The following is an 11,410-nucleotide window of genomic DNA, read 5'->3' on the forward strand; positions in this document are numbered from 1 at the left end:
TATTACTGCATACATTCAATATTTCACATGGTACTTAGGCACATGGTTGGTACACTGATTCAATCTTTACTAGCATAAAGGTGGGAGCAATCATGATTTCACAGGTACTTTGAGCCTTACAGATGTAGATGAGGCCTCCTTGTATATTGTAGTTCATACAGATGGAAATCTCGATGTTAAAAGCAGGAACTTCACTACTTACATTCCAACAGAATACCTAGCTATTGCAAAACTTGTGTAACCCACTTTCAATGTGAGAAGTGATACTTCTGGGTAGATTTGGTACCACTCATACCCTTGAAATGCAGTGTCTACAGAAGCTTATTGCTTGTGGCTGAGTGCCTTTATGTTGTCCTCAACACTGCTTGCTTCAGCCATGGGCTTGTTCTGCAGGGCAGCCTCTCTCATGCTGTGGTAGACATGCTCGTTCTGCTTGAACATCCTCAGCTCCATCTCAGTCTGCATACGCATTGACTAGGAAACAAAGTCGGGGGTCAAAAGTCTGGTAATTGAGTTAACACTACCTGACATTCTACACTTCTATTTAATTTAACATTTGTTCTCTACTGAACAGGGCTGTCTTTGTTAAATTCCAAAAGTTAATTGACCTTAAGGTATTCGGTACCTCAAGGTCCTTGGTAATAGGGTGGTTGGGTCCGTGGGTGACCATGAGGATGGCGTAGGCCTTGCAGATCATTTCATGGCCAACCTTGATGAGCCCTGCGTGCCAGTGGGTCACACCAGCACGCATGATGGCCATGCCCAAATGGGCATTATTGGGATGGTACAACTTCCTGCTCGGGAGGGATAAAGATTAGTTAAGTGAAAGGAATGTGATGTCAATGCTAGACATGCTAATCTTATGGACACATTGGTCTCCTCCCCATCACTCACATGTAGCCCTCCACCAGTCTGCCTGCGTATTCTGCAGCCTCTGAGAAGAACTGCAGGTAGGACAGCACCTCACTGGCTGTACTCAGCATGCGCAGATGGTACAGGTGTGTCTTACCAAACACGGGCTCCTGTTTGTGTAGACACTCACGACACAGCTTCACCACCTATAGGGTGAGTTATATGGGCAAGAGAAAGGTGGTTCTTTATCAAGCTCAATGCCATTCCTAATGGTAAAGGATGGGATTGTTACCTCATGGAAGTCGCCAGCAGTGCGAGCTGCCTCAACCTTGGCCAAGCACTCCAAACTGAACTCCTGTACCTCCTTTACCAGCTGATTAGAGGGCTGAGAATAGTTTAAACAAGTGTTAGTGTAGGACTATTTAGGAAACATGCGCACCACATCATTCACTCCTGATCATTGACAGTAAAATAAAGCTCATGACAAATGCAGTACTGCAGACAACTACAACTGTTTCATTGAAGGATATGTTGGTCCAGTAAGTAGTCAAACACCTGGTGACCTAATGGTCAATTTGCTCTAAGTCAATGGATATATATAACCTGTCATTGACCTGTGTCTAAAGACATGGTCATGTGTTGGAGTTAGTCATAGCATTTAGCAATGTCTCAATTGGAATTCAGCATCAGGTGATCAAATCACAGATAACCAGAATGACTTAACTGCTACATGTTTTATGGTCTCGGCTAATGTTTAGGGTGGGGATCATGTGAGGCACGATTGAGTTAAGGGTGAGGGGAAGCATGGAACTTGACTCAACTGAATAGTAACTAGGCTGAAGTGTTTAAGGCCCCTGGGCCCTCAGAGGTATGATCATTTTAAAACGTGCTTCTGACGCATCAGCTGAGAGGTGCCCATCTGCGTGCAAGAGTTACGTGCCCAACGTGAGTCTGGGTATGGCAGGGTCCAGGGACCCAGAACCCCATTGTTTGGAATGGAAGGAATTGACACCAACCCTGTCCTTAACCCGCCACTACTTTCCCCACCTTGTTTCCATCGGTCTCCTTGGCAGCCATCTTTAGGTCATCCTTAAGGTGCTCGCTGCAGCTTTTACAAGTACAGTCAAAGTGGTACTGATGCTTCAGGGCGCGCTGGCGGTCCGTTGACACATTCAGGAAGTCCACGTAGCCCACCGTCAGTTCCTCGTTCTCAGAAATCTTACTCAGCGCACGCAGCTCGATCCTGGGGGAGCAGGGCGGCATGGTTAGCCCTGGGCCTTAGTGTACCGGCTGCTCTAGGATCAGCTCTAAATGTCACATGCTGGGCCATAGAACAGGCCCTATAGAAGTTGATAAGCGAGATGCTGTATTGTGATGTCATGGGAGTAACCATAGGGGAGGGTAAAAGGGTAGTGTAGCCCCTAGGAGGTCTTTGGATCATTTATCGCACAGGTGGTAGTGTGCTTTCCCTGTTAGGGTAGGGCTGTGACTGAGTTCAAGCCATCCTACAAATGTTCCCTCTCAATTGCTACGATCGCAAAAGTGCAGGAAAGCTATTGCATTGACATAGTTTGCCAGGTACCTGGCAGCATTTAGGGTCTTTTGGAGATAGGAAACTGTGAAACCTTCATTTGCCAGTCAGCAAACATAAACATCACTGATTGGATAATCCTGGCTGCGCAAAGTTCAGAAGGTTATATTGATCGTTCAGAGTTCAATAACTTCTTGGACTGTTGGCTCCTGATGAGCAATAAATTACGCTTTAGAGAAACATCGACAGCCAGTTTGCAGAGACAGTGGGGGTTTTCATTTCCCTCAACTTTAAGAAACAGTCTAACAAAGCAGTTGGGGATTTTGCACTGACAGATGACCAAAAACACATCTCAGGTCATCACCAACACAATGCAAGCAGTTTTTAAAAAAAAGCATTCTTGTTATGATGGGATGTTTTAAAGTAATATTAAGGTAGATGACTGAAATTGAACAGTCTCTCACAATAGACACACCACTCAACAAAGCCCCAAGCAGGACAGCAACTCAGTCCTACTGGGAGCTAAAGAAACCATGCTATACGTTTTAGTTAGACCCAATTTGTTGAGTTTCATAATATTTCGTTTTCACCCTCCTAGGGGTTAAATTTGAAACTTATGAGAATTACTCTTTTGATCTTGTTCACTGAGCAAAATAGTCCTGTAGGTTACTGCTAAAGAAAAAAATTAGAAATATAGGGAAAATCACATCAATGTAATAGTCAAGGTTAGAATGCCTGAGTGTAATTTGGTACACTTCTGTTTTTACTTCCTCACTATCATCCAGTGATAGAGGTTTATAACAGGTGTTGAGATCTTTGAGGATCGGCTGTTCAAGGTTCAAAGGTTAGACGTTAGCTCAAAGCAGACAGGCAGACCCACCTCCTTTTAGAGTGGTAGGCTGCGTTCAGAGTTGACTGACTGGAAGAGAAGATGGCAGTCAAAGTTTACAAATCACATATAAATCTCACTCTTTCTTTCTCTCTTGGGATACATACTTGCCATGGTTCAGGATGACAGTACAGTTGGGCCAGCAGTCGTGGTTGACCAGACACAGGTTAGGGAACAGACCCACTCCCACCGCCTGCAGACCCCTCTGGTCACTCAGAGTAAAGCCATTACACTTGATCTACAGATGGATGGAGGGAGAGGGACAGATGGAATGAGAATGCCAGAAACAAAGTGGAGAGAGAGCGATTGATAGAGGGAGAGACCAAGGTTAATGATGACAATACCTCACATTACATAGTAAAATAACACATACTATAGTCGTAATAGATTAACCAGTGATCTTGTATGTACTGTGCCAAAGTTTGAAATAACTGGATGGTAAGATGACTAATTCAGTGATACGTACTATGCCAAAGATGTGTGAGATGTACTCCTTGCCATGCCTGGTTTTGGGACAGTAGTCCAGGAAGTTTTGCATGTCGATCTTGAGCTCTTTGAAGTCCTCAGCGAGCATGTCGGCCACGTGGTCCTCCAGCTGGTCCACAGAAGTCAGCTGGCCGTCCGACACAATGCCTGTGTCCTTCTGTATGCGCCACAGCACACGGGCAGTAAGACTGGAGAGGAACAGGGAGAGTTACCATTAATTAGCATTATAGGGTTATATTAACTTGCCAAGGCATTGACAACAACCCACCCCAGTATTTCTTCCCCTTTCCCTCCATTCTCCTCCTACTCACATTTTCCTCCTCCACCTCCTCTCTTCTTTAACTCTCCCATTCTCCTCTCCCTCCCTTCACGCTCTCCCTCCTTGCCTCCTTACCGTACATTCTCATTAGGGGCCTTTTCGTACTTCTTGATGGCAGCACACTCCTGCTTGTGCTCATCCCAGCATGCAGTCTGGCAGGTTCGGTCACAGTAGTGGGCGAATTTACACTGGGCGCAGCGGTGCAGGTTGGCCTGGCGACGGAAGCAGCTATGGCACACCTGCTGAGACAGACTGGAGGGAGGGTAAGGGAGGTCATGGGTTAAAGGTCATGATTTCTTATGGGGTTGCCCAGCCCCCTGGCACTCTTGTAGTCAAACTCTGTTGCAGTCTCATGCTCCCTCCTATCCTTGGTACTTTAACTATCATATTCATATGGATCTAGATATGAACAAAGCAAGGCAATAACCAGTGGATCATATCAGGGACTGATAATGGAGTGGATTTATTTAGCTAGCTATTTTCACTGTGGTGGGTCTCAAAGACAGTGATTGTTCCCATTTGAAACGGGGGTTGATTAGATGGCCGTGGTTGTGTGAGAAGCCAGCAGGTTGGAGAGGCAAATACCAGGGATATGTTGGTGTGCTGAAGAGTAGGCTTTTAGGGATGAACGATGAGCTCTCATCAAACTGAGTAGGGAGCCATTTCTGTACCTTATCAGTAAAGAGTATGACCTTTTCTGTGTCGGCATTTAAATCTCTAAGTCCGTTACTCCTTACCTCATATTTCCTCTTTCCTTTTTTTCTATAGGTCTTTCCTGGCTATCCTCTTGTTTCCCCTCACCCTTTTTCAGTGTCATCATACATATCCCAAAAATATTGGCTCGTATTACTTGTGTGCTATATTTACATAATGGGCTATTCTGAGATGACACTACGGAAACATGATGACATTCTCCACACACCTTCCACACGTCTCTCTCTACTTCATCTCTCTCTCCTCTCTCTCTCTCTAAAACTCTGTTTGTACTTCATCTGAGAATGTTTCCACTGTCATTCCATGTACTTGTCGAGCTCCACCATTATATCACTGCTGGTGTATATATATTTATTTATGTGGGGTTCAGTGGCTAAGCTATTAGCCTCATCCATAGCTGGGAGGACTTTAGCTATTTATGGTGAAAGGTCTTGGTCTACTAGTCATATGAGAACTAGCCTATATTTCTGTCGCCTTATTATAAAGTAAGGCCCTTAGTTGTTCAATAAACTGAGTACATGATTTACTCTACCAATGACAGTTGAACATCAAGCACACATCAAAATATTTAAACAATGTGGACAACAACAAAGTTACCTTAAAACAATGCATACTGTAATTATCTTTATGATTGTGCCTGTAGTTTCATAGTTTTCAATTGAAACAGGCCCCAGCTGCCTAGGGGCCCCCACTTTATACAGCCTATATATTGAATAAATTCCTCAAATTAAAAATGTACATGAAATACATATTTTCCATTATTGGATAAACATAATCATAGCAACTAATGTCTGTGGAAAAATGTGCCCTTTGGGGGTAGGGGGTGCTCAAAATGTCCCCTCAAGGGGGGGCCCCTCAACAACAACATTCTTAAAACGCCCATGTAGACAGGCACCTGACTGGTCCCAGCTTTCACTCCCTCTGATGTGCCAACAAAAAGGTACCCGAGATCCCATTTCTAAAGTAAAGAAATCACACAATACATGAGGCCAGACTTCCTAAAAAAAAATAAGAATAATAATCTAGCAGCATTCAAACCTACTTTCTGAACATGCATGTTGTACACAACTTCCTAGATCTCTGAACTTTGCCTTAAGGTGAAGGCTGGGGAGTACAGTATGTTTTTGTATATAAAAATAGAACATTTGTGGCACACATTCAATATTCCTAGATAAACATGTCCTATTGGACATTACTGTGTATAGGCTAGACCCTCTAGAACACATATGTCAGAGTCAAGGCCCGCGGGCCACATCCGGCCCGCAAGAAGGTTTTTTACGGCCCCTGGGATGATCTTGATTTATTATTAGAACCGGCCCGCAGCAAGCCGGCAGCCCGCAGATCTTTTACACGCACCAATACTACATTTCCCACAATGCAAAGGTGACGCACCGAGCAGTAGGCTGCTTCATTTCAATATTTATTGGCACAGCAGTCGTCAGCATCACAGTAAAATTAACTTTCAGATACCCATCAAAAATGGCAAAACGGAAGGTGGATACTGAGAACCGGGGGTTTCAAACAAGGTGGGAGTCGGAGTATATGTTCACGAAGGTAGCTGGAAAACCTGTGTGTCTTCTGTGTGGAGAAAGTGTGGCGGTACTGAAAGAGTATAATCTGAGACGACATTATGAAACGAAACACGCGGACACACACGCGGACGCAACTGTCAAGGCCAGTTTTATTTTGGCAGAAGAGATCGCTAAATCAGCCCGGCCATTTACGGAGGGGGATTTCATCAAAAACTGCATGATTAAAGTTTGTGACGAAGTTTGCCCAGAAAAAAGGCAACTCTTTTTAAATGTGAGTCTGAGCAGAAACACCATTGCCGAGAGAGTAGACCAGTTGTCCATCAATCTAAAAGAGCAGCTTGTGAAAAAGGGAAAAGATTTTATTGCATATTCCTTGGCTGTGGATGAGAGCACCGACATTTCTGACATTGCCCAGTTGTCAATTTTCATCCGCGGAGTGGACTCCAACCTAAGCGTGACAGAGGAGTTTTTGGCTTTACGTCCTATGCATGGCACAACTACGGGGCATGATTTGTATGAAGAGGTGTCAAGATGTGTAAATGAGATGGAGCTGCCTTGGGAAAAACTCGTGGGTTTGACAACCGACGGAGCACCTGCGATGTGTGGACACAGGAGCGGACTGGTGGCGAAGATACGGGAAAAGATGCAAGAGGAAAACGCGACAGGTGAGCTGACAGCTTATCATTGTATCATACACCAGGAAGCGTTGTGCGGTAAAGCCTTGAAAATGGAGCATGTAATGAGCATCATCACGCGCACAGTTAACTTTATCAGAGCCAAAGGTTTGAATCACCGCCAGTTCAAGGCATTTCTGACGGAGTTAGAAACGGAGCATGGTGATTTGCCTTATCACACAGAGGTGCGATGGCTAAGCCAGGGAAAGGTGCTTCAAAGATGTTTCGAGCTTCGTGAGGAGATTTGTCTGTTCTTGGACAGCAAAGGGAAAGACACAACACAACTCCGAGACGAAATGTTTCTGTGTGAAATGGCTTTTCTGTGTGACATTACGAGTCATCTGAATGCAATAAACTTGCAGCTGCAGGGTCGGGATCGTGTCAACAATTTTAACCCAAGGTCTGCAAAAAGTTTTAGCATAGGTCTAGAAAGATGTGTAAGGGACACAGCAATGCCAAAAACATAATAATAAACAGTGGTTGCTTAAAATAAACTGCCACACCTTGAAGACAAGCTATGGGCTTGTGTGTGTAAACAGTTTATCCCATGGGTCTCTGGGAGTGTGTCTAAAAATATATAACTAGTTTGTTAATGCCTGCACTGATTGTTGGCATGCTGAAAAGCTTCAGGAACACATGTGATCTTCTTTTCTAAGAAATATGAAATGACTGCCTGATGATCTTCCTTCTGCTTTCCTGAATTTTTCAATACCTGTCTGGTACATTTAAATCACTGGAAAGCATATTTAATTCAGATTTAAATTTGGCATTACCTGATTTGATATCTTTGTGTTATATTTGTGTTATAAGGCCAGATTCAAAAGCATCATGAAATAATTTTTACAGATTTGTTTCTGATTCGCCTAGGGTCCTAAAATACAAAACAAAATAGTGTGATGGTCAATGATATCCCTATTTTAAAACAAATATGTTAATATTGCAGTAAATATAGTACTGAAATGCATGTATTCAGTGGAATGCACTGTACTTCGACATTGTGAAGGTCTGCCACATCTCTCCTTTGAAAGTGAACTGAGTCATTGGATTATTATGATGTTTTCTTTATGCAGTTTGGCTCATTGAACAGGTCAGAATCTATGTTTAAAGGTGTTGAGTGGTATGAAGGTTTTTTGCAATACGCTGTAGATGTATGTGTTCCAGAGTAGAGACCCACAATAGCTACTGAGTTACCTGAATGTCTTGTATTTATATGGTATTGGCTTTTCATTATTAGTAGATCTAGTTTCTCAATGTTTATCTCAAAGTGCACCGGGTTGATAGCTGTTCATTATTTTTGATTTTATTTCAAATCCTAGCAAAGCCCCTGTACGTCTGCTGTTTAGTAAGACGTGGTTGGGCAGGCGGGAAAGTATATGTCACTTTGGTGGTGACATGTTGTAGATAAGCAACAAACACACAAACAGGTATTACAATATACAGTGTATCAATCTGGTTAAACCTCCATCTACCTACATCTACAGTTGGATGGACCATGAATAAGACCACACTTTTAGTTCAGTGCACTCTGTTTGTGTGTGTGTGTGTAGTGAGAGGTCACGGTCTCTATATCTGCTGGAATGCTGGTCACCGATATGCCTGCTTATGCTGCAGGACCAGTGTGGGGCCATATAAGAACTAGCGTTGGTAGGACAGCAAGAATGCAGCTCTTAGCGTTCAGGAATTGTGTCATAATTGCTAATATTTGCCAGGTTGCAGTTGTAAATGAGAACTTGTTCTCAACTGGCCTACCTGGTTAAATAAAGGTCAAATAAAAATCCCAAGCCTTTGCAAGGCTGGAGCCAAATTAATAGGAAGAATATCACAAATGCATTCATTTCATTTCCGCCAGTCATTTTGTGAGGTTTTGTCAAAGCCCCTTCTAACGAGTCATGCGCGAAAACAAATTCAACGTGCCCACTGGCTATATAAACCGGTGGGTGCAAAGTCAAACAGCCCGCCCGCTGGTTTCGCGGTGACCACATGGTCCTAAGGAACACAGGTGCTTTTTTGTTGTTGTTTTTTAACAGCCTGCAATTTTCTTTCAGAGACGGCTTTCTTTTTTTACAGCCTGCTATTCGACCATCAAAAGGTTCAGGGCTGGACCAAAAACATTGACAGTGAGTGAATCCTGCCTGGTAAAAACATTGGATAATTTTTATGATCTAGTGTAACATATGTGGATGTGTGAAACTTACTCCTCGGCCTGCACCTGCGAATATCTAGCGTTTCGCGTGGCGCTGACTGGTAAGACACTTCAGGAGGGCGGTCACGTGTGCTAGCAAGGCAGAGGTCCCGAGTTTACGTCAGGTGTGGGCTGAAACGGGATGAAGTGGTACTCGCTAAGCAAGCAGCGTGACGTCCTTTACACTAGCTCCATGTTGATTTACAAAGCTTGGGCACCTACTACACTATACCCAACATTGAACCCAATGCCGAGGACATCTCAAATCATACAAGTCAACATGATGAGCTGAACAATCCGCTCTAATGCTGACGTTTTTCTGTGTGAAAATTTTGGGAAGTACACTTTGGAAAGAATAATGCTGAATCATAAATTTTTATTCTCTTGGAGGCAAAGGACACACATGATCACTTTACTGTATATGAGTAGCACATTACTGAACGTGTGTCAACATGACTGTATCTGCAAGACAAACGCATTTGCAAGCATTTAAAAACCGGATGTGAAGTTTTGGACAAACTGGACCGCAATGTATTTCAATAATCTTTTGTTTGGTTGTAATATTAAACAGATATTAAAATGAATTACATTAATACTTGAACAGCAGGTAACCTTTTTAACCCAGCACCTGAGGAGTAACTATATGCTCATGCCACTATGAGATACCAATACTATACATGGCCACCATGAATCAGGCCCTACCTGTCAAAGACATAGCAGAATGAATGTATTTTTTAAATAAAAAGAACCACAATCTCAAATTGTTAAAGATATGCATTGATACAGGAACCATATAGGTATCATTTGTGCATTAAATTTGGCTTTATTACTGAGAAATAATGGAAGTGTGCATGCCACAGAGATTTTGCCTTTATGACCCAAATCTCCATGCATTGGGCCCTACCTGTCGAAGACCACTGCAGCGAAGCTGGGCTCAGCGAACACTACCTCCCCAGCCCAAAGGTCTTTGGTGGTCCTAAGACCCCTGCCCTTCTCCCCAGCATCAAACACCTCTACGTTGTCCATATCCAGAGTCATTACCAAGTGGACAAGACTGGAACACCTCACAGATAGAGGTTAAAAAGAGAGGGAGAAGGAGTAGTGCTGTCTGGAGTGCGCTTCTAAAACGTTCAGCACCTGCCCTTCTCCTCAGCCCGACCCCACCCTCCAAATATAGACTGGCCTTCCTGGGACTGTACCATCTGTGTGTGTGGGGGGGCTGTGGGAGTCTAGGGCCTTGAGAGTGGAAGTCCTGGGAAGGCTTACTCCATAGGGGGAAGAGTTGTACAGGTCTGCCTGGATTTCCTCCCCTTCTTTGGGGTTGGTTGAGGCCAGGCCCAGGGGTATTTTTGTCTGGCAGCTGTGTCTGTATGTCTCTGTCTGGGGAGGCAGGAGGCAACTGACTTGGAAGAGGCCTGATCAAACACTTCTCTCTGTTGCTTTTGTTATCACTCTAGCTACTGTATCTGTCAGTACCACAGTCTGCAGTTTGCTCTTCTCTGCTTTCTGTGTCTGGCTCAATCACATTGGCTGTTCACACTTTCCTCTCATCCAGTGTCCCTTTCTCCCTTTTGTCAAAAATATATACATCTCAAGGACAGCAACTGTCATATATGAAGAATGGTCAAGTGCAATTAAATACATTGTTCTGTAATTTGTAGTTATATAGGATAGCCCTATTTAATCCCAAACAATAAAACCTCATTGAAAGTCATGATTTATTGAATGCTGTAATATCCTGTCTCAACAAACCAGGACTTGACAATGACATACATTTTGAATATATGCTGCATGGGTCATATTTTCCCTTTCACTTCACAGAGTGATTAATACCCTGAAAGAACACCACCCAAAAGAAGCAAGGATGCTTCTGGGATTACACAGCCTTGTGAAGACAGACTGTTTACAGTGGGAGAGCGGTGAGGGGGAAGAGAAGTTAGAAAAGCAGAAGGGGGAGGAGAGGAGGATAGGATTTGTTTGCCTGTCACATGTAGCTCCTGGCAAATGTTCTTTGGAAGGTGAAGATGGGAGAGACTTAAGACAGTGGGCTCTGAGCATTTACCCTATTTGTCCTGTTGTACTCAAAGGTCTGACTGGTCTGGTGCTGCAGAAATGAAACACTGATCAGCTGAGTAGGAAACTATGCAACACCATCTGTGAATCTAAGATCATACCACAAAGCATTTGACTTCATAACAGCAGAATAACTATGAATACTGTAATGTAAGCAG

At 43.6% G+C, this 11,410-nt stretch overlaps 1 protein-coding gene across 1 annotated transcript; it reads right to left on the reverse strand.

Annotated features, from left to right (window-relative positions):
- Positions 1-45: 45 nt before the first annotated feature.
- Positions 46-10,391, reverse strand: LOC139388008 (histone-lysine N-methyltransferase Smyd1-like). The gene is made up of 10 exons (XM_071134491.1): positions 10,084-10,391; positions 4,153-4,329; positions 3,739-3,946; positions 3,380-3,510; positions 3,264-3,302; positions 1,900-2,095; positions 1,145-1,237; positions 895-1,058; positions 626-794; positions 46-474 (listed from the first exon to the last, which is right to left on the reverse strand). Exons 1-10 carry the CDS (start codon positions 10,215-10,217, stop codon positions 322-324), a joined length of 1,464 nt encoding a protein of 487 aa, XP_070990592.1. The 5' UTR covers positions 10,218-10,391; the 3' UTR covers positions 46-321.
- Positions 10,392-11,410: the final 1,019 nt, after the last annotated feature.

This window comes from Oncorhynchus clarkii, chromosome 29, assembly GCF_045791955.1.
Source record: "Oncorhynchus clarkii lewisi isolate Uvic-CL-2024 chromosome 29, UVic_Ocla_1.0, whole genome shotgun sequence".
Lineage (NCBI taxonomy): Eukaryota > Metazoa > Chordata > Actinopteri > Salmoniformes > Salmonidae > Oncorhynchus > Oncorhynchus clarkii.

Excerpts from the sequence above, each read along its gene's own strand:
- LOC139388008 (XM_071134491.1), bottom strand. The coding sequence starts at position 10,217 with ATGACTCTGGATATGGACAACGTAGAGGTGTTTGATGCTGGGGAGAAG. Across the intron at positions 3,303-3,379 it reads GTCATCCTGAACCATGGCAA|TCAGTCAACTCTGAACGCAG; the intron begins GTATGTATCCCA and ends CTTCTCTTCCAG. Across the intron at positions 475-625 it reads CTATTACCAAGGACCTTGAG|TCAATGCGTATGCAGACTGA; the intron begins GTACCGAATACC and ends TTTGTTTCCTAG.